The sequence below is a fragment of the Notothenia rossii genome (genome assembly GCF_949606895.1).
Source record: "Notothenia rossii genome assembly, chromosome: 7".
NCBI lineage: Eukaryota > Metazoa > Chordata > Actinopteri > Perciformes > Nototheniidae > Notothenia > Notothenia rossii.
Window position 1 is genome coordinate 25,971,278 of NC_136905.1, and position 21,448 is coordinate 25,992,725.

The 21,448-nt window shown below is 38.9% G+C and overlaps 2 protein-coding genes across 3 annotated transcripts; one reads left to right on the plus strand and one right to left on the minus strand.

Annotated features, from left to right (window-relative positions):
• Positions 1 to 253: 253 nt before the first annotated feature.
• LOC307013969 (uncharacterized protein) lies at positions 254 to 10,235 on the minus strand. Its single transcript, XM_079641620.1, has 4 exons — positions 10,108 to 10,235; positions 9,376 to 9,469; positions 9,041 to 9,117; positions 254 to 1,501 (listed from the first exon to the last, which is right to left on the minus strand). Exons 1-4 carry the CDS (start codon positions 10,129 to 10,131, stop codon positions 1,367 to 1,369), a joined length of 330 nt encoding a protein of 109 aa, XP_079497746.1. The 5' UTR covers positions 10,132 to 10,235; the 3' UTR covers positions 254 to 1,366.
• A 362-nt stretch (positions 10,236 to 10,597) lies between these two features.
• On the plus strand, positions 10,598 to 21,216 carry azi2 (5-azacytidine induced 2). Of its 2 annotated transcripts, none has more exons than XM_079692468.1 (8): positions 10,598 to 10,756; positions 12,647 to 12,900; positions 13,501 to 13,617; positions 13,888 to 13,993; positions 14,611 to 14,744; positions 15,546 to 15,610; positions 16,915 to 17,039; positions 19,151 to 21,216. In XM_079692468.1, exons 2-8 carry the CDS (start codon positions 12,682 to 12,684, stop codon positions 19,570 to 19,572), a joined length of 1,188 nt encoding a protein of 395 aa, XP_079548594.1. In that variant the 5' UTR covers positions 10,598 to 10,756; positions 12,647 to 12,681; the 3' UTR covers positions 19,573 to 21,216. The 2 variants fall into 2 exon arrangements, with proteins under 2 accessions (XP_079548594.1, XP_079548595.1); XM_079692469.1 differs by having other exon boundaries at positions 13,888 to 13,987.
• Positions 21,217 to 21,448: the final 232 nt, after the last annotated feature.

Genomic DNA, 21,448 nt, shown 5'->3' on the forward strand with positions numbered 1-21,448 from the left:
ATTCCACTTATGTGTGAGGTTAACAAAATGAAGCTGACTGTGATAACGATGACACTTTACTCGGCTATGGCACCACAAAACTCCACCTTTAGAGCTATCACATGGTGATAAAGAGCTGATGAGAACAAAGTCTCACTTTGCTTCCCTTGACGCAATCAGATCAACTGTTACAAAACAGGCATTTGCTGTAAACCTCCAACAGCACTAGAATTTAGATATAGTATTTAAAAGGTATTTAAAGTATGGTAGAAAAGATGCCGTGAATAATTATGCCGTGACCAAGTATTTGATATTCCCCTTTAGAGCTGATACAGCAATGTTCCAATATTTAGAATATGACATTCAACATTTAGTACCATAAATCTATGCTATACTGTAATGTTTCACCACAAAGATCAAGAGGGGTAAAGACACCAGAAAAATTATCTATAAACCTTTCAGAAAAAAAGTCCCGTAAATGGATTGAGGAAGCGGAACATCTTAAAGAGAGAGAGTGCACTGTCATAATCATCCTTTCTTGCAGTGAACTTTGTTTATGGGTTATTCAATTACAACACCTTCGGGTACCAAAGTATAGCACTGTCAAATGTATTTATTGGACTGTTTTTCTTCAGGCAAACTGGAGTAAAAAGCAGTGCGCGCTGTGAAAAGTTCCTATAACAACAGCAGTGCAGGTGCTTTTAGGAAGCAAGGTGATCTACAACAGAGTGGAAACAAGAAGGACGCTGAACAGCTCTGTGTAATCACAGAAAGCCATGTCCCTATCTTACCTACACACTGTGTTGTTGTAAACAGGACATTTCATGTGTGCAAAACCCACACTATAGTTAATGCAACAACAATGCTAAATGAAATAAACACATTTACTGTATTGAATGCCAGTGAGCTACTGTTCCTTCCCTGAACACTGCTGAAGCTGCAGAATGTGCTATGCTGGGGTGGAAAAGGCTAACAGAAGTAAAATAAATTATGCAAAGATATAAGCATTAGCCTAAACAATGGCTTCCAGCTTTATATCCCCTCTTACATACCGTAGCACTGTCATAAATACAACACTCAACGTAAACTGTATATCCATATTCTGGATAGCAAACTTTGGGCCAAATATGACAATTAAATCTTTCAAACTAAGGCCAAATATGTGAAAATGAACAATGTCTAAAATTTTGGAACAACAGGACCGTTTATCTACTGTAAAATGCTGTACATCCTCTATATAGCATCTCTGTTGTAAAGAGCTACACATGTCAGTTGTAAGCTTTTCCCCCATCGGTCACGTCACTCGCTGGCTCTCCGTCTGCCATTGTTACCTCTGCCAGTGGTTTAACCTTGTTGACTTTGTGTGATGAAACCACTAAGGTAGCCATCACTCAGGTGGCGGCCCGCGTTCTCTCAGCCTCATCAGGTCCTCCTTGCTGGCCGCACTCTGAAACCTGGAGCCCTCTATGACCAAGGTCTCTCCGTCCTTCACCACGCTGCTGGCCGGACACCCCTGCTGAATCTGTCACAACAACAACATGCACACTGGATCACGCTGTGCACGGCTTCCCGAGCACATAAAACAATAACAAGGTCATGGTAAATCCAGAGAGAATGATGTGTCAACGTGCATGTGTGTGCTTGCATACTTCCTGGTAGAAAGAATATTTATACACTGATAAACATACTTTTTTAAATGTGGAAAACCAACTTAAAAAAGGTGATATACTTTATTATTAAAGTACTTTCCGTTAATTGTTTTTTTCACAAACATGCAGGTAACCAGGGTAAAGTCGGTGGTTACTTCTTTTTTATATTTGTTACTTATTTAGTTTCTATTTCATTCTCTCAAACCAGAGTTGGTGATTATTGGAAGAGTGGAAAGACTTACATTTGTTCCAGATTCAAATAAATTAGTAGAGCATATTATTGTATGTTTGATACGTTAAAAAAGTATAATTGTCAAAGTCCATGCAAATATGTTTACTTCAAGGTTTACCATTGCGTTTGAAAATGAGTGTTTACATCTCAGTGTCATGTTTCTGATGATAAATAACTGTGACTACTGCCGAGTTATTCATTCTGGGAACGAATAGCAATTGTAACCTTTCCAACAGAAGACAAAATCCAGATGTTATTGGATGATAGAGGAATATTTGTTCAGTGGTACAGTAAAGGAGCTAAACAGAGTATTTTGCTAGCCTGGTTCAAGAACTCTGAATAAGGAACAGACCTCTCATATTTTGGCGAGGGATTCAGCAATTTCAGGAATGTTGGAGAAATAACTGAACCTTTGTAGGTGAAACTGAGGTTGGGAAAATGGCCACAACCAGAACCTAAAAAAATACAGCGACAAGTGTTCGTGCTGTGAGGCAGTTGTAAATCATCTTGCCGAAAATCAGCTCCGAAAGCGTAACACAATGCAAAGAAAAAAGCGAAAATATGTATATGCTTTCTAACCAAAGATTTGGGGACATTTTTAAGGGTTGGCCCCTCTTGTACTTCTTGAAAATGGTCAAGAGAATAAATGCTTAAAGCTTGATCACTTTGATGGCAAACAATGTAACAGAAGCTGGGTGGATTACTGTGAACAGAAACAATTTAAAATGTTAAAAGCGGCTTCTACTTTATGTTAACTGAAAACTATATTGAAAGTAATTCAGTTTACATCTCCGGCTGTAGCTAAGAGGGCATATTAACTGTGTTGCTATGCAACTGTAGGAAAGTCATGTATCCTGACCACTTCTAACCTCAGTATTGAATGCGTGTAATAGTCCTATCTGTTTCATTTTGTGCTTTAAAAATCGGATGGAATGAATTAAACACCTCTCTTCTCGGCCCTTAACACAAGAGCTGCGATGTCAGTGGGGTATAGTACAGAGATTTAAAAAAACTAAAGCACTCGTTTGCTTGGAACTGTGATAATATTATAAACAAGGTGAATTTAGCGACCACAACAAAAACAGCCAAGACACGTTTTGAGCCCATAAAAGTAATGTTATTAAGGGCTGTAAATATAATAAGCCTGTATCTAAAATGGACAACATTGTAAGGAGATTTAAACTATGCTGCGACTCTGCACTGTGGTCAACTCAGCCGTCTCTCGAGTTTGTTTTTTCAAATCAGCAGCTCTTCATTTTTTGTCCTGCTATATTCAATGAGTGATACAAATATTATTTACCACAAGCTCTTAATAAAACTGACACTCTTGGACTCGGTACTAGTTTGACTTCTACCAGAAATAAAATGACGTACTTTTACTGTGTACTTTGTGAGTAATCCTCTGCTATCTTTGATGAATGATACAAATATAATTTTACCATTAGTTCTTAATGAAATTGATACTGTTTGACTTTGTATTAGTTAGCCTACTACTAACAATACATTGAAGTACTTTTACTGTGTATTTTTTGAGAAATACTCTGTCTAAGTCCCCTGCTGAGAACAAAATCAAGCCACTTCTGCTAAGTTTGATGAGGGAATTCTTTTTTGTTGCCATTAGTTCTTCGTGAGATTGATCCTGTTGGACTCAGTGAAACTATACCCCACAAGTACTATGAAGTACTTACTGTTTACTTTTCCAGTAATCCTCTGTCAATGTCCCCTCCTGAGAACAAGAATGCATGTTTTTCTTTTAATAAGCATTACAAAACATTTCTTCCTGAGACTGATATTGCTGGACATAGTATTTTAAGAGGATGGTGGACATGATATCATCAATACTTCCAGTCAGTACTCCAGCAGCAGCATTCTTACACCTTGGAAAGTCTTTAGAGTCTGGCCTGGATAGCTGGTCACAACTACCCTTCAGCAAAGTGACACATCTGTCACACAGTTGGCCTCTTATGAAGCTGCTGTCTTTTAATATATGATTATTTCTCAGCCACTAGTTCGTTCCTCGCAGATTCTTCAGCCTTATCCTTCCATCAGTCCCAGTCAACGCCTCCAGCACACTTCCAGTGTCTGACTCCATATGATATTGTCCTGATGCTGTAAGGTTGATGCCCCATGATCACAAAATGACCACTCTAGAGTCTGAGTGCCAAGGACCTCATTATGTCTGTCATTAATGTTACATCACCCATTATAACAATTTTTTCTTTCCTTTTTTTTCTTCTCTTAACTGTAAAGTATTTTTCCTGCACCATTTTAAGGCTTCAAAACGGGCATTTCTACTGTATGTGTTTGGAGAAATTACACAATCAATGGCTCAGAATTGTACTTTGTAAACTATGAATCTTGTGGTGCTTGAAAAAATACACACTAACTTCAACCAAAGTCAATTTAAATAGCGGGCAAAAATTGGTTAATTGTCATGGATGTGGTGTTTGATATAGTTTACGTTCAATTTCAACTATTTTAGGCAGAAAAATATATATTGACCAAACCTTTTTTAATAATTTACTATAATTTAGAAGTTTTTGTGAGAAATCATTTCAAAAGTAAACTTGTTTTCCTTTTTTACTTAAATTTGAAATGTTTGCACACAACATTATTAATGTATACATTTGTATCAATTTTTTAAAATGAGTAATACATTTATTTTATTGTATTTCCTTGAGGCTGGGGATGATATCCAGCATGTAGTTCAACATGCAAATGTTGTAATACGAGTAAGTAGTATAACATGGACAAGTAAATAAAATACGTTTAGCAGGAGGATGTGGATTTATTTTCTCTCACCTTGTAATCACAATCAAACAATCTATCATTTAGCTCTGGCTTGACTCACAATTTTTTTATTTATTTTTTTATTTTGAATTGGACACATTTTTCGAAGCTCTATTGCAGGGGTGGGGAACCTTTTTCCTCTCAAGGGCCATTTCAATTTTTACAACATCCTCCGAGGGCCGTACAAATTATTGAACTCAACGTCTGCTTAAAAAACTAAAATCACAGCCCATTCATTTCGCCTTTCTTTCATGCTGTGCAAAGAAAAAGCAACCTCTTAATCCAGATATTTGACCATGACCCGCGCATGCATGCACCGTGGCATGACCACCAAAACAGAAATATATGGACACAAGATGTGTGCAAATGTATTTAGTTTCATATCAATGTGGACATGATTTAAGTGGGGGGGGGGGGATTTTTTTATTTTTAATAATAACTTTTTTTTACTGTCATATTAGTATTTTATACCGGTTTACTTTATTCTCTTATTTTTTATAACTATAATGATCATATAAAGATGTGCCTTTACCTCACTGGTTGGAGAAAAAGCTTCTTATATTCGTTAGCATAGCTAGCTAACCAGATGCTAATAACAACAAAGTTATTGACTGTATGATCAGTATGACAGATGAACAGATCGCCACTGGGCTTTCAACTAAAGACACAGCCACAAACAGGGCCGTGGGAAGTAAGGGTGCTGAGGGTGCTGCAGCACCCCCTGATGGAGGACAGGGAATCTTCACGTCCACAAGATTAAATGGAAATATAATACAAAAAAACGAATTTTCAGCCCTGATGTAATAACATTCATAATTAAGTAAAGATAACACCCTTTTCACCCCGGTTACAGTTTCCATTTGCCCTGTACGATGAAAGTGGGCGATGTTGGCTTATCAGGCGCCCGCAGCTCACACACAGGACAGATATCAGCTGTCTGGACAGGACTGATAGCCAGACAGACTGAGAGGCTCAGTGAGGTAAAGGACTGAGTGTTTAGATCAGGGGTCGGCAACCTTTTTGATATGAAGTGCCATTTAAAAAAAAAAATTATCAGCGTGCCGACTATCGAGAATTATCAACGGGGGGGTGGGAAGCCTCGCTGCGGGGAAGCAGTGTGTGGACCTGTCAACGAAACTTACACATTTACCACATTTCAATAATTGGTTTAAACGGCATAATACTAAGGACAATCGTCCGTTCTGTGATTCTCCAGAACACACATGTTATGATATTAGGGTCATGCAGAGTGAGATGGGATCGCTGTCCCTTTAAGAGAGAGAGAGAGAGAGAGAGGGGTGTGGCTTGTGCATGTGTGTGTGTGGTTGGCAGAGCGACAGTGAGGGAACGTGTGTATGTTTCTGGAAGTGAAACGAGGAAGCAGAAAAACAGAGGTCTGTGATGTATTTTGTGAAACAGAAGAACAGCTAAATAAATGCAACGGCCTCCCAAGAGCTCGCCTCTCTCCAGTCATTTAAGCTAAAGTGGGTTATTGAACCTGAAGCTTGTTGCTTCTGCCCTCCTCGACTACGGTCTGGGAGCCGACAGGAAAGTTCAACAGAACACACAGATGGCCAGTCCGCCCCAAATTTGTAGCATATTATTTCGATGAGCAGATCGCCACTGGGCTTTCAACTAAAGACAAAGCCACGCAAAAACTGCGGCATTTGTACAGCTCCTTATGGGTAGGCCTACTGCAATTTGTGAAGTGCTTTCCTCTGTGGTGAAACGATCAGCACTGCACCACGGAGGAAAGCGGCAGAACGTCACCTGGAGTTAAGAGAGCGGGGCTGCGTTGCGTGCATGGCTTCCTTCTGCAGGTAGACGCGCTCTGGCGGCGGTCTCGTTCAGGATCCGAAAATACAATTTAAATATTATTGCACACTTATTCCACTTATTCCTAGTGTGCCACTGGTTACGGTGCCGCGTGCCAGCATTGGCACGCGGTGCCAGGGGTTGCCGACCCCTGGTTTAGATAGTTCCCTTTAGTCTAAGTTATCTCAGAGGGTCTCAAACGGTTTGTTAACAATTTATGTAAACAAATATTTCCAAGGCACACCTTTAAAATTATTGGGATAAATTAAAACAGGTTTGAAATCATTCCAGTGCATACTATAGGACAGTAAACCAGAAATATTGTTTACATCTGGAGAGATTAAAGAATATGCATAAATAAATAAATGTTAACTGGTAAAATAAGAAATAAATGAACAACAAAAATAAAATAAGTTACATTTACTTGTTATTGGCTATGTTAGGTTATTGGTTATGTCCACACACTTATTTGATTATTAAAATGTAAACCGATCTTTTCGATATGGGTGTTTAGAGTTGTACCCCTTAGATCTAGTCTCTGGCAATTCAGCTCAAAGTGCACCAGATTGAAGCATTTTACTATATAATGTTGAAAAAAAATCTTCCCCCCTGACCCCCCTAGAGGATGTGATCCCCACAGCACCCCCCATTTGAAACATGTTCCCACGGCTATGGCCACAAAACAACTGCGGCATGTGTACGGCTCCTTATGGTTACTGCAATTTGTGAAGTCCCGGTCCGGAGCCGCGTTCTGGTGCTCTCCGTTAGAACTACACCCCTGTCAGACGCATATCAGACGAGACATATACCACGTGATGACACGTTCGTGTTGTGTTCAAGGACCCTGACCTTGGCCAGGAAAAACAGGCACTCGCTTGTTTAATTATTTTGCGGTCTAGATTTCTTGAATTTTTTTCTTTTTTGCGTGTGTTTATAAATTACCTCGAGGGCCGTACCAAATGATCTTGTATACGGCCCGGAGGCCGGAGGTTCCCCACCCCTGCTCTATTGACTGACATGCAATGACTGGGACTGATGGAAGAATCTGAGAGGAATGAACTAGCGGTAGGGGTGGGCGATATGACGATATATATCTTCGTGACGATATTAGGTCTCCACCATATGCTTTTTCAGAGATATCGTATCTATCGTGATAAAAAAAAAAATTGAAATCTTTTTTTTTTTAAATATAAAAAAAATAAACTGATGTGAAAGACATGCTCTAAAGCTGTCTAGTCAGGATTCAGACAGTATTGCACTTTATTTATTGTCTTGTTTGATTCTGTTGGCTTATATTTTATTTTATCAATAAGGTATTTATATAGCTTTTCCCTTCAGTTATGCTAAAGTCTTTTATTGCACTTCAAGTCTAAATTTACATTTTAATTGTTTGGCACTGACTTTTCCTCATTGATGTTTTATGTTTTACTTAGTTATGTTTTACCATCCTTTTCATGTTTATTGATGTTCACTGCTAGTGCTACCTCAGAAAGTTCATTTTTATACTGAGAAACTGAGCCTTGAAGCCATATCAAAATGTTGAATTGTTCATTCAGGGATTCATTTCAGAAATAAAACCAGCTTGAAATGCTATTTTGGTCTTTTACTCCTTTTTGTTTTAGTTTCTGTTACCTTGTAGGGGGTTGTACTATTAAAAAAATAACCATAATAACCGTAATAACCGACATGAAAAAATATCGTGATATATATCGTCTATCATGATACTGCTTGAAAAATATCGTGATAATATATTTTTCAATATCGCCCACCCCTAACTAGCAGCAGAGAAATAATCCTATTTAAAAGACAGCATTGTCATAAGAGGCCAACAAGAGTCACAAGGGTTGTCACTTTGCTGAAGGATAGTTGTGACCAGCTATCCAGACCAGACTCTAAAGACCTTCCAAGGGGTAAAAATGCTGCTGCTGGAGTACTGACTGGAAGTATTGCTGATATCATGTCTACCATATCCTCTTAAAATACTCTGTCCAGCAATATCAGTCTCAGGAAGAAAGGTGTTTTAACGCTTATTCAAAATAGCAAAGACACATGCATTCTTGTACTCAAGAGAGAACATTGACAGAGGATTACTCAAAAAGTACACAGTAAAAGTACTTCATAGTACTTGTGGGAGTTGTTTCACTAGTACCAAGTCCAACAGTGTCAATCTCAAGAAGAACTAATGGCAGAAAAAATAATAACAAACTCGAGAGACGGCTGAGTTGACCGCAGTGCAGAATCGCTGCATAGTTTAAATCTCCTTACAATGTTGTCCATTTTAGATACAGGCTTATTATATTTACAGCCCGTAATAACATTCATTTTCTGGGCTCAATATGTGTCTTGGCTGTTTTCGTTGTGATCTCTAAATTCACCTTTTTTATAATATTATCACAGTTCCAAGAACACTAGTGCTTTTGTTTTGAAATCACTTGAGTTTCACCCGCCCCTCGCTCCAATGACCATTTGACCATTTAGTAAGGTAAAAAGCAAAAAGGCCTCTCAGACGTTCTTCCGTTTACTTGTTTAATAAAGAAAAACAAATGGATGGTAGATACACGGATTATGTACGTACCTCTCTCTGCACAGTTGGCTTACACATGTCCAGCAGTTTCTCTATATCCGACATCAGCAACTGAGCCTTTGACAACACTGCAATCAATGGCATTGACAAAAAAAACAAAGCAGTCCCCATTACTACTCTCCTTATTTTTGGTAAACACTTCTACAGACATTTGTTTTTTTAAGTCATGCTACTTGTAGTGTGTGTTGGTTTGAGCTGGAAAGGATATAATTAGAAGGATTTTTATTCTGAATGAAAACGTTGAATAAATCTAAACTAGTGTGAGACAAAGTCCTCAGAAAGTGAGTAAAGCAAAGTTCTATTAAGGGGAAATGTTCTTGTCTTACACTGACGAGTCCCAGATGCCTCTTCACATGGCATTTTTCTGATCTTCATTTTTCTGATCTTCGGTGTGTATGGCACAAGACTGACTGCTTTGCACTATTAAGTAAAACATAGAGCGCATTTAGAAATCAATCGGCAACACAATGAATATAGAAAAATATACATTTTATTACTATTGACAATACACTCTCCAGAAAGGTTTACTTTTGAAGCACATGCACTTTAGCATGGCTTGTTTTTTCTTTAAACGTTTAGCGCTGTTTAAGTGACACCACTAACATCTTATAGCACATGTTGGCAAAAGGAGATTTTTTACATTAACAAATAAATAACCAGTTATATTGGTAAATGTAACAATGTGTTAGTTGGTATAATCTATTCAGATTCAATTCGTGAGAAGGCAGAAGTGGTAAAGAGGCCAACTGACACTTTATCAGCATGATTTAAAAAAGTGATTTAAATATAAGCAAGGCAACGTAAATGAAACGTAAAAAAATGATATGAAATGTAATCTATCCATCATTTTTGATTTTAGCATTTAGCTCATTAGCTAGCTACTAGCCACGTAGCTACATCGCTAATCGCTATAAATTAGTCAGTATCAGTGGGTAACCAACCACACCTTAAATTATCAATGAAACAAAGATTGACTAACGTTAAGGGTTAGCTTTTGTTCAGGGCAGTACATTATTTAATGTAACTGAACATTTATTTTTACTGGTAGGCCTACTTACTCGTCGATACTTTGTTGACTCCATCACGTTAGTTTTGGAAAATATGTAATGTTGTTAATATACCCTCATGACATGAGAAAGAGATGGGAGAAGTTTGAAACCTCAATATATCTACGCGTGACCGGAAGTTAGGACCCGTTGAAGTTTACCGAAGTGACGTTACAACAATAAAATGTAATAATTGATAGTTGTTTGAATTAGCCTCCCTCTCCGAAGAGGAAGATATTTACTGTAATGCCACGGCCTTTGTACACAAACTGAGGGAAATACTTCACTTAATTCTGAAAGCATTTTTCTTTCAGTCAAATCAAGTTGTTTTTACTATCCAACATGTTAAATGGCGTAATTCAATTATCTTCATCCTCAACGTGCATAAAGAAGTATGTTACATGCGATCACAAGAATATTCGCTTATATAATCCCTAATGATGCACTCACTTCTATTTTTGTCTTGCGTTTATTTTGAAAGGACTTTAGCAGTCAAGTGACTCCCGGAAGTTTTTGTTTCCTCACCTGTCAGTTCTGACACGGTGCGAGAGTCCAGCCTTGTCTCTTTGTTTTTCTCCGAGAAACAGGTCTTCTTTTTTCCAGAATAAATGATAATCTTGTGTGTGCCACTGACACCTAACTGAGGACATAATTTAACACGGTAAGCGGGAGTCGAGGGGGAACAATAATCGACTGCTTTGGATTCACCTAGCCACAAATAGCCAGAAGACGTTAGCTCAGAGCTAGCTTACTGTTATCATCAACAGATCGATCATTTTAATTCTGGACATTATGTACACAACTTTCATGTTTCCCTTGGTCATTGTGTGCTTTGTTCTATTCATCCTGAACGTCATTGTAAAACTGACCCCGATGTGTTTTATCGGTGGTCAACACAGCTCACGGAAGCTAACACCACAACGTTAGCATCGTATACAAACGATTCAATGAGTGTTTACATCCCAACAATGGCTTTCCCATGCCTCTGGAAACGAAATAAGGTCTCTGCATAGCTGAAATGACTTTGTTAGCTGTTAGCTCTCATAATTTATCAAGAATTGTCGAACGAGATGGTGTTGCTATTCGTGCCTCATTCTAGATTTACGTTGACTTTCGGTTTAACTTTCGATTTCATAGCATGTTCTGAAGTCGTCATTCAAAGTCAGCAGCTCTGCCTTTGTGGGTTTTTGTTCATATGTTTTTGTTCCGTGGCATTCATCTTAGAGCATGTCCAGGTATTGTCTTTTTCTTTTTTTATATAAAAAGCTACGAGCTTAAGTGTTAAAAACTTGGCTCATGATTGTTTGCTGCATCATCGCATGGTGACATCATCAACTAGCTGCCCGTGTGCTGACCAGCTCCTAAAAACAGATGATCAGATCAGGCATGGTTTGGGATTTATGTTAAGTCTGTTTCAGGTAGCTGTCTGTCTGGACTGCTCCTTCGTGTGGTCAATAGGTGTTGATCACAGGCCTGTAACAACAGGTCACTGTGAGACCCTCCACTCCCTCATCAAAGAAAAACAATTCTTAAAGTAATTTGTTTTTTTATATGTACAGAATTTCGTTATTATAGGACAAGCAAATATGGAGCTTTTCCATTTCGCCATAAGTACTTTAAACAGATTTGTCCCAATTATTACATTATTATATTATTTCGATATTTGCACACATTTTACAAATGAAAACATTACAAAAAAAGTGGAAGTGGAATAAACTGTTGTCATAAGACACAAGACTAATGTTTGGTGGCTGTTTAGTCAACTTTGCACCTGACATATATTTGATTATAAAGTGGGCCTGATGATGGCGCCACGGCGTTCATCCATAATGCACCCTGATGCTGTTTGAGGCCTGTGTTAATTACTCTAGGCACACCTAGAATAAACTCTAGGCCTGTTCTTAACTCTTGCATGAAGTAATAATGGAACAAAACACCTATTGATAAAACATTTGAGCTGCCAAAAATGCAATACATTAAAACAACTATGTACTGTATCATTAGTACAACTTAAGTAAAAAGGTATTTAATTTGTTTAAACCCATTAAATGTAGGCTGAAACCCCTGCCTATACATTTCTTTTAAAATCCAGACTACACAACACATCTGAAATGCTTTAGCTTTAAGCATTGTGCTCTACTTCTTGTTTAGCTACCTTTACACTTCATTTAATTTCCAAGCTAAACAAGGTTTAAAAATCTTGCTACATCAAACTAAATCAAATCTGATAGCATTTGTTTTTTTCTGCTCAGGAAGCTATTTTCTTTTAAAAAACAGGAAGTGATGCATTGTAAATTTCCTGCAGCAAGAGATCAACTGAAAAAAGTCTGAGCAATGGGACACTGTTTGATTGGAGAGTGATCTGTGGGATATGTAGTACAAAAAAGCCAGCTATACTCAAACATGTCACAATAATGTGCAGAGACTAGGTAGTTACAACGCTACTTAGTACTAAGCTAATGTATTGTAAACACAACACAAGGCCAATCATGCTGTTGGCTTTCACAGACATCTAGCACTTTCTAAATAAAACCCTTATTGTATCCCCTAGGTCTTCTTTCTGCTACAGAGTAGGCCTGTGCAGACATGGAGCCCCTGGCAGTGGATGATGACATTTGCATCCTTAAACACGAGACGGCCTACACCGGTGCTGGCGAGAGTCCTGTATCTGTGTGTCCCGGTGATGAATCTGTCGCCTCCCACTTCGCCCTGGTCACGGCCTATGAGGACATCAAGAAGAGGCTGAGGGACACAGAGCGAGAGAATACACTGCTGAGGAAGAGGGTGAAGCAGCTGGAGGATAAGGTATAGATTTAGACCAAATAAGTGATGGTGGGAGGGAGGCAATGAGAAAAAATATTGAGGTTTAGAAAGGGTTTTCTATCGAATACGATGAATGAAATATTCCTTTTTCTTTTAATGATAGACTAACTCCAAAATGCTCTGAGAAAGTTTAGAAAAAGTCAGTAGATTCAACTGCAAAAGAACTCGCCCCTGGGAGAGTCTGCATGCCAGCATCATTAATATTGTTGGCCTCCAGTCAAAGCTATAAAACAATGAGTAATAAATCAGTTCTTTCTAAAAACAGGGAGGGGGTCTGGATGAGTGCGGTATTGCCAAAAAGTTGGATTTCGATAAACAAAGGAGTACAATACAAAGAGAGCTATTTCAACAGGATGGGTCTTAATACAGATGGTAGGCTGAAGTGAAAATACTGCACAACATGTCGGCAGAGATCCTCTCTGGAAGTGTCTCGTTTCTTTTTATCGGTTTAGGTTTTATCTGCTGCAGCATTTTGGTCCATCGAGATAGGATGTGGTGGGAGGAGAGTAACCTCCAACCGCAGATATGTGCATTTAATAAAATGGATCTGTTCTCTGTTTATCTTATCTATCTCCGCTGTAGCACTTCAGGCCGGAGGCTCCTCCATCCGAGGGTCCTCAGTACGTGAATAAGGCCTTCAGTGCTTACCGGGGTATCTACATAGAGAAGGAGGACCTGCAGCTGGAGCTGAACAAACTGGTGCGTTTACTGATTCATTTTTCCTCCAACTGGCTAGAGCCTGGCACAAAGTATGTTACGTAACTGCGAGCAATGCACATTTTAAAGTAAGGATTATAAGTATTTTTGCTGTAACTTTGATTTAAGTAAGAACAGCAAGTTTATGATATGACACGAATATGCTGTTTCCCGGCGCCATGAGAGAATGAGAGTTTGGTGCATGGGTATGAATGCTGACTCTCATCATGTTCCTCCCTCTATAACTCACTGTCTCCTCTGTTTCTCTGTCAGAAAAAGGAGAAGAGTGAGAGTGAGAGGCTGTTGACGGAGCAGCTGCAGGCCAGAGAGTTGGAGCTGCTGCAGCTGAGGACGGAGATGGAGACCAGCCAAGGTACAGGTAGAGCTCACATGGTGGATTTCTACTCATACAACAGCGCTACTTTAGACTGTATGAACAATAAGACTGTGTGTAATGCTCGGATTAAGTATTTGCGGTAGTATTTCACATTGGCTTCCTGTGTGTTTGGAAACTACTTTTAATATATGTAAGATGTGTTTTTAGTTAGTGAGATGATATCTACATGTAAACTATGAGTTGTAATATTTTGATACTGAGATGTGTAGGGCAAAGCTATACTAGGCTACTATGTCAAATCTGAAGAACTACTACTACTACTTGTATTTTACCTGAGTGTTTGCGTTTTACATTGCTTAGTAATTCCGATACGCTACATTTAAGATACGTTTTTTACTTTATTCATTTGACAGCTAGACTGTAGTTACTATGGGGACTTTTAAATCAATTGACATATACAATATTGACACACTTAGCACATTTTGATTGCAGGGCTTTTACTTGTTTAACACAGTTGTAGTTCTACTTTTAAACAACAGTACACTTCTTTCAAAACTGGGTTAAACCTTTATTAGCTTTAAACATTCAAGTGGATTGCTCTGTATTTTACTGCCTTGCCTTTCACAGTTCAATAGCTCTCTTTCCTTGTTTGTGTGCAGTGATGAAGAGCCTGAACAGCCCTCAGGACTACTGGCAGGTGGACAGGGTCAGCACTGAGATGAAGATCCACAAACTGCAGGAGGAGCTGGAGAAGGTGACGCTGGAAAACAGCAGACTGCTGGAGACAAGTGGGGTAAGTGATGAGGGAAATGCTTTTTAAAAAAAGTGCAACATACCCTCCTGCAATTCATGATTTATCTCTCACAATTAGCATACAGTACCAGCTACCTCTATCTCAATCAATCTCAATCTTTATTTATTTATATAGCACATTTAAAACAACCTTCAGTTGACCAAAGTGCTGTACAGGCAATAACTACAATATTAAATAACACAATGGGAGTACAATAATAAAACAATAAGTAAAAACATAATAAAAAGCACAATAACTAGAAACATATAAAAAAAAAAAAAAACACATACAAATATAAAAATGTAATGTTCAACTAGTATTAACTAGTACCTCTATGATTCTATATGGTCTCCTTTTTTTAAAGCAAATATACTGCTACTTTTTTACCATGATGTACTTATATGCTATTTAGTTTGAGTTTTTTTACTTATTGTGTCATCTATAATTAATAACGTGTGCAAACTTAGTCATTTTTATATTGTATTATATGTAAGTCTAGTATCCTCACTTTATCTGCAGTATCTGCTGTAATAATGTAAATGTCCCCGTTGCGGGACAAATAAAGGAACTCTTATTCTGATAAGAAGGGATGATGAACAAAAAAAGAGAAAAGATAGCGGATGATAAGAAGGACACAGTAGCCATTAGAAACAAAGTAGTGGAGAGAAGCTGGACCAAAAACAATGGGCTAAACCTCATGCTAGGGGTCTGTGGTTATTTCGTTATAACAACCTGTTAAATACTAGATAGAACTTCAGACACCCCCTTCACTCTATCTAACATGACTTGTTTCTGTTTTAGGAGGAACCCCATGGCCTTAACGGACCAGTCTTAGACCAGACATGTGATGCAAATTATAGTGCAAGGTGAGTGTTCATGAATGTCCTTTAATAGTGGCTCAGCCGTCATTTCAGTGACCAAAACTGAGGATGTAAACACTGTTGCATTGGTAATTAAAATGTTTATCATCCTTCCAATTGTTAGAGTTGCAAAATGGTGGAAACATTCCATGGTAATTCAAATGAATTAACAGGAAAAACACGTATAAAGGAGAAATGTAAGGGTTATTTGCTCAGGTTGCATTTACCATGCCATCAACGGAACACAGCTTTTACCATCATAAGCAGACGTAATTGTTAACCCTACTAATAGAAATGAAAAAAACAAGTTTTACAAATTCTTGAGCCATACTTTCCTCTGGAACGTTTTGGAACTTTACCATCACTTTGCAACCTTACTTATAGTCATAATTAGACCATTGTTACACGAGAAACACAGCTATACACTGCATGAAGTCGCTCCTCTTGTAATTGTCCCCTTTGGCCACTAGAGGAGGGTGCAGCTTTACTCTCTAACTACACAGCAGCCTGTGATATGCAGATACCTCAGAAGTACCTGAACCTGATACATGATAAGCAGCAGCTAAACCCTCAGGACTCGATACAAATAATTCAAATGTGCACTACAGTGTTTGATGTATACAGGGTCTATAGCAGAGGCAATCACCCTCCGCCTATTATTCATTAATGATAATCTCCGTGGCAGCTCCTCACATTCCATGAAGAAAATTATATTTTGTGTCCATTTTAATTGTTTCACGTGTCAGCAGTTTTAATATGGTGTTGGTTTTTAGCAGCACAACACGCTGTAGTGTCTCCTCACAGTTTTACCTGTTGAGTGTTGATGAGATTTAGCATCTTTACATAAGGTGTAGATAGGACAGTTTGTAGGTGTTGCCTCAAACACCGTCACAATGCTATGGTTTGTAATGAATCTGAGGTGGTAAAGCATTTAATCCATCAAAACAGTGTGTCCTTAAAATATATCCTAAAAACGCTTTATGCTGTTAAGTGAATATGCTCAATCCCGATGAAACTCCTTTGAACAAATCATAATTACAGTCATCACAAAGAAACAAGCCTCTTTAGGAGTACCTCTGATTTGCCCATTATATTTACTTCCTGTTTAATTATACTAAAAATGTTGACCAAATTAAATTATTATACACCAGACCAGTTTTACATCTTGAAACATAAAACATTTGAAATGAAACATTCCTTGAGTTTTCGAAAAGGATAATCACACAGCATGTATTCCTTCTTCAGTAAAGACAGTACCTGGTATTTGACCATGCAAGCTTCTTGCCCTCATATCTAAATGTCGTCCACAGGGAGAGGAGGATGCAGCAGACGTACCAGGCTCTGTGCTGCGAGGTCACCCGTCTCCACTCAGAGCTGAAGCACCAAACCGGCCTGATCAGGAAACTCAGGCCGCTCCTCGCTGAGACAAAACAAGGTGAGGCACACACACAGGGTCCTGCCTTTGTTGCTGTATATATATTTCAATCTGTGTCAGTGTATGTGATAACCCACCAGCACCTGCATTCTCACCTCCTCCGCTCCAGTATATACAGCAGGGGGAGCAACATGTACTTCTTATATCTCTCTCAGGACACCAAGGCAGCCTTAACATATTTAGATATTCACTTACTTGGTCTTTCATACGAGTGAAATAATTCTGCTTTTAACTTAAGTGTCCAGGTTAATATTTACTTTTCTGCTAGACACTTTAATTTATAAAAAAAGGTTAAGTATACTGTATTGTATTGTATGCATTGCTGGTTTAAATATTTGAATCTTTGTAAATGTTGCACATACAAGTGACATATTTATATTGTTGTACCTGTACATTTTCCTCTCTGTATTTATTGTACATCTTTACCTAATTGTATCTTATGCATGAAGAAAGCTGGCTATCTCCATTAAAACAAAATAAAATATTATTTTGCATATTACAGTACACTTTTAAAAAGGCTTTCATTTTGATTTGAAGTGACATAAAGATAGTATTAGACTAGTCTGGAAACTGAAGTATAAGCATCACTAAAGTGACAGCTGTTCCTAACTAAAAAAACTGATATACTGACTGAGGCTTCACAAGTTTAATGTTGTGAAAATGTGTCTTCGACCTGAGTGCCAGTTAGTGTCAGATTGACGTACTCTTTAAGCATAGTGGCCGGAATCGAAATAGTGCTTCTGACACAGGAACTAATGTGGCTAACATCAAAGGAAAGAAGGGGCTGCTGCTGCTCTTCTGTTAAAGGAAGGCTTTTCTGAGAAGAAGTACTCCTTACTGTAAAGATCTCCTGCTGCTCCTTGTTGCAATCAGTACAAGGGTGTGATAAGACTGTGGATATTATCGCAGTGCTCACTTTGATAAAGGACACCATGAAATAGTCTGTGCCTCTGCCATGATGTGTTCTACCCCAGGAGAGATATACCTCTGTTGTCGATTCCCTCCGAGTGTCAGAAGAGGAGACTAGGAGGTGAAAATTAGAACGAAACATGGCAAGAAAATAAATCTTGGCCTATTTATTCCGCTGTATAACGGGGTAATCCTGTAACTTAGAGGAGAACAGATGAAGAAATGAGGAGTGGAAGACAAAGAGAGATGAAAGGGGGTGCATTGTGTATTTATTCAGTATCTGTATTCTTCTATTGTTCCTCCTTTGGAATCCCTTTTATTCAAATTGTAGACTCAGGAGACCCTCTCATGGAGGAGTAGCAGGGAGGTAGGGATGAAAACGGGACGAGATACTCATTTAAACTTGATTATTGGCTCAAAATGATGATTTGATGGCAGTGATGTGTGTGTGAGATAATTGCTGCTGATTTGTGTTTCACTATGATTTGTATGTAGTATATTTGTGGCTTAGTTTATGCAGTCTGATTTGTTCTGGTGAAAAGAACCTAATAATTAAAGTGGATATTTCCTGATACTCAGGCCGTGAGAAAAGGAGAAAAATAAAATAGCTATATTAAATCTAAATGCACCAATTTACGTAGAAAAATGAATCTCATCTGAAGTCTTACCAAAATCATAATTTCCCTTTAACATGTTTTTCTGGGTCTACTCATAGTAGATTGTAGAAATGAACTGCTGATGTATTTATATTAAATTCAATATTAAATGCCAACCACCAACACTCGTAAAAAATACAATGCTTTGGATTATCCTTCAGTATATCACACCCATAATCCTTTGTGCTCTATCAATGTGTCTACAGTTGCAGATGAAGTGCACTCAAATTGAACTGTATGCCAAACATTAAGGTAGTGATAAGCTTTTTTTTCATTTTGCATTTTATCTTCTCAACCATACACTGACTTTGTCTTAACAAAATATTTTCTGCAAGACTCTGATTGAGCATCCAGCAGTAATATTAACATTACAACCAATAGGAAAGATGATCAAAAAGAAAAAGTATATTTTTTTAAAGTGTTAAAATAAGTATTTCTTGGAAAATACAATGCAAATATTGGCAAGCTTTCATAGGCATCTAGGCAACAATTTCAATAACAACACATTGTTTTGCTCTCACCACTCCCCCCCCCCCTCTTCTCTAGCTGCCTCAACAGTTCCAGTGCAGTGTCTGGACGACGTTGAAAAGAACACCCACCACCCAGTCTCCCGGGCAGCGCCTCGCCCCCCCGGTGCCCCCCCTCTCCCCTCATGCTCCGGCCGCCCCTGCCCCCCCGCCGGCATCCTGTCAGGCCCCCCGCTGCCGGACAGCCTGAGGGAGGACTGCTGGTACAACGGGCCCTGGCCCACCCAGAGCTGTTCGGGGGAGGCTCTGCTGGGCAGCGACCCCTTCTCCGTGGTGCTGCCCCCGCCCCCCCTGAACCAACCCTCCCTGGACGACAGCTCGCGGTCCTTCCCCAGCCCCCCCAAACCCAGTGACGCCATGTTCTGGGAGGGACACTCCGCTGCCTCCAACTCCTCATCCTCAATTGGAAACTGCTGTCCCAGGAGCCCCCCCCAATACTGAGTGAGGAGAGAGGATGGGGTCCTTAAATAGTGATGGAAAGTAAACAAATGAATGAACTCTCCAACCCTGCCACATAGCTACCACCTAACCTGCCTTAAGTTGATAAGACCACTCCTCTGGGCTGGACCTGCTGCTAGTGGGAGCTGACTGAGGCCGGAGGGGGCCTTTATGAGGGGGGGACACTCTGTCTCTGCACACCGCATCGGTGGACAGATCCGACTTTGCAGAGGAACATTTGACGGAGAGACCCTCAGCAGAATAAGAAGTGTGCAAGCATGCATACAAGCAGTTTTATTTCTGTGTGAATACGAACACACATCAACAGCGTGTGCCTGTGAGTGCAGAGCAGGGTGTGGGCGTCTTTGGCCTGCCTGTGTCTGTATATCGTCATAATAAACCTAATAGGGCTCAAACGGGCCTCTACCCATTCCCTGCGGCCCCCGATCACTGGGGCCACAGCATCATACTAGAATTTGTAACCTCCCTCCAATGCAAGTCTTTTTACATTCGATTGCTGTAAAGTAAACAGTATGTATTTACATGTTTGTCTCATGATGGTGTGAAGGAAATGTAAAGGTATTAGGACTTTGAAATGTGTACTGTGATGGAAGCACACATACAGACTAAGGATAATCAGAATTCTGTGACCAAATGCCATCTATTTTTTTCTTCAAGTTGTTGTTTTCATTCAATATCAAAGTAGGCTTTCAATTTAGCTCTGCTTACCAAATCATTGAGGATGTTACGTAACGAGTAGCAAATAATAACTTTAATCTAAAAATGTATTGCTTTCTGAAACGAAACACTCCACCCTCACTGGCACTGGAAAACTGTTTGATTCTCACAGAAATGTCTCAACGCAAGCCTCCTCAAACCTGCCTGTTATCACATAGTCAGAGCTACTGTAAGACAATACGTGTTGGTTTCTTTTCTCAGTTGTAAAGGGACATGTAACATGTAAAGTTGTGCATTGTTGGTCATCTTTCAAGTGTAAAGGACTCATGAAAGAGGCTACATACACTCCGATGTATTTGGAAAGCTGAATAAGTTTGTGAGTTTTAAAAATGTATCTAAACTCTGTACTGTGCCGATGTTGATCAATGATACATTTGTAAGTTATAGTGTGAGGTGGGAAGTTCCTCTTTGATTTCTCTTTTTAAGTCAGATGAGTATAATCACCTGAAGGATGTACAAAGGCAAACGCATTATGGGTTGAACACAAAGACGCTGAGAGAAGACTGTGCATATTTGTATAAATGTATATGGTGGGCTTAAGTACTCTGCCAGACGTGACTTTGCACTCTCCAAAACATACTTTAGTTTTTTTTTCTCCCCCAGCCCCAAAGCTTCTGATGTGTATAAGAGTTGTCTCCACTGGTGAAGACAATAAGTCTATAAACCTGAAGAAAAGTAAGCTGTGACTAATAGGTGCACAAAGGCCCATGGGGTTTTTCTTCAGTCTGTTCCATGATAACTGTGGTCTTTTTGTTCATTTTTAAGAAATGTTATTTTACAGCAGTAGTTTGGTACTTCTGTAAACGATTTGCAAACCAAAATGCAATGTACAGTAGATATGGATTATATTTTAGATTTACTGCACTTCAGACTGTTTGTAAATATACTCAATTAAACAAAGGAAATGAAGTGTGCTGTGTCTCTATCCATATTGTCAGCAATAAGGTTAAGTTTAAAAACAGGAGGCTTTTGGATGCTAATTAATAGTCAAAACCAGATATAACCTTTCTTTCAAAATATAGTTATTTGAATGTTGCTGAAACCAAACCATTTCTGGATTCACTACAGGAGGAAAATATAATCAATCAACTAATTTCATCAACTATTTGTTTTAGTCAGGTATCCATAAAAATGTCCAGCT

What these genes read in the sequence shown, in the direction of transcription:
- azi2 (XM_079692468.1), top strand. Translation starts at nt 12,682, where the DNA reads ATGGAGCCCCTGGCAGTGGATGATGACATTTGCATCCTTAAACACGAG. An exon ending in TGAAGCAGCTGGAGGATAAG is followed by an intron (nt 12,901 to 13,500) that starts GTATAGATTTAG and finishes TCTCCGCTGTAG; the next exon opens with CACTTCAGGCCGGAGGCTCC. An exon ending in CCTCGCTGAGACAAAACAAG is followed by an intron (nt 17,040 to 19,150) that starts GTGAGGCACACA and finishes CCTCTTCTCTAG; the next exon opens with CTGCCTCAACAGTTCCAGTG.
- LOC307013969 (XM_079641620.1), bottom strand. Translation starts at nt 10,131, where the DNA reads ATGGAGTCAACAAAGTATCGACGA. An exon ending in GGCATCTGGGACTCGTCAGT is followed by an intron (nt 9,118 to 9,375) that starts GTAAGACAAGAA and finishes CATTGATTGCAG; the next exon opens with TGTTGTCAAAGGCTCAGTTG. An exon ending in AGCCAACTGTGCAGAGAGAG is followed by an intron (nt 1,502 to 9,040) that starts GTACGTACATAA and finishes TTGTTGTGACAG; the next exon opens with ATTCAGCAGGGGTGTCCGGC.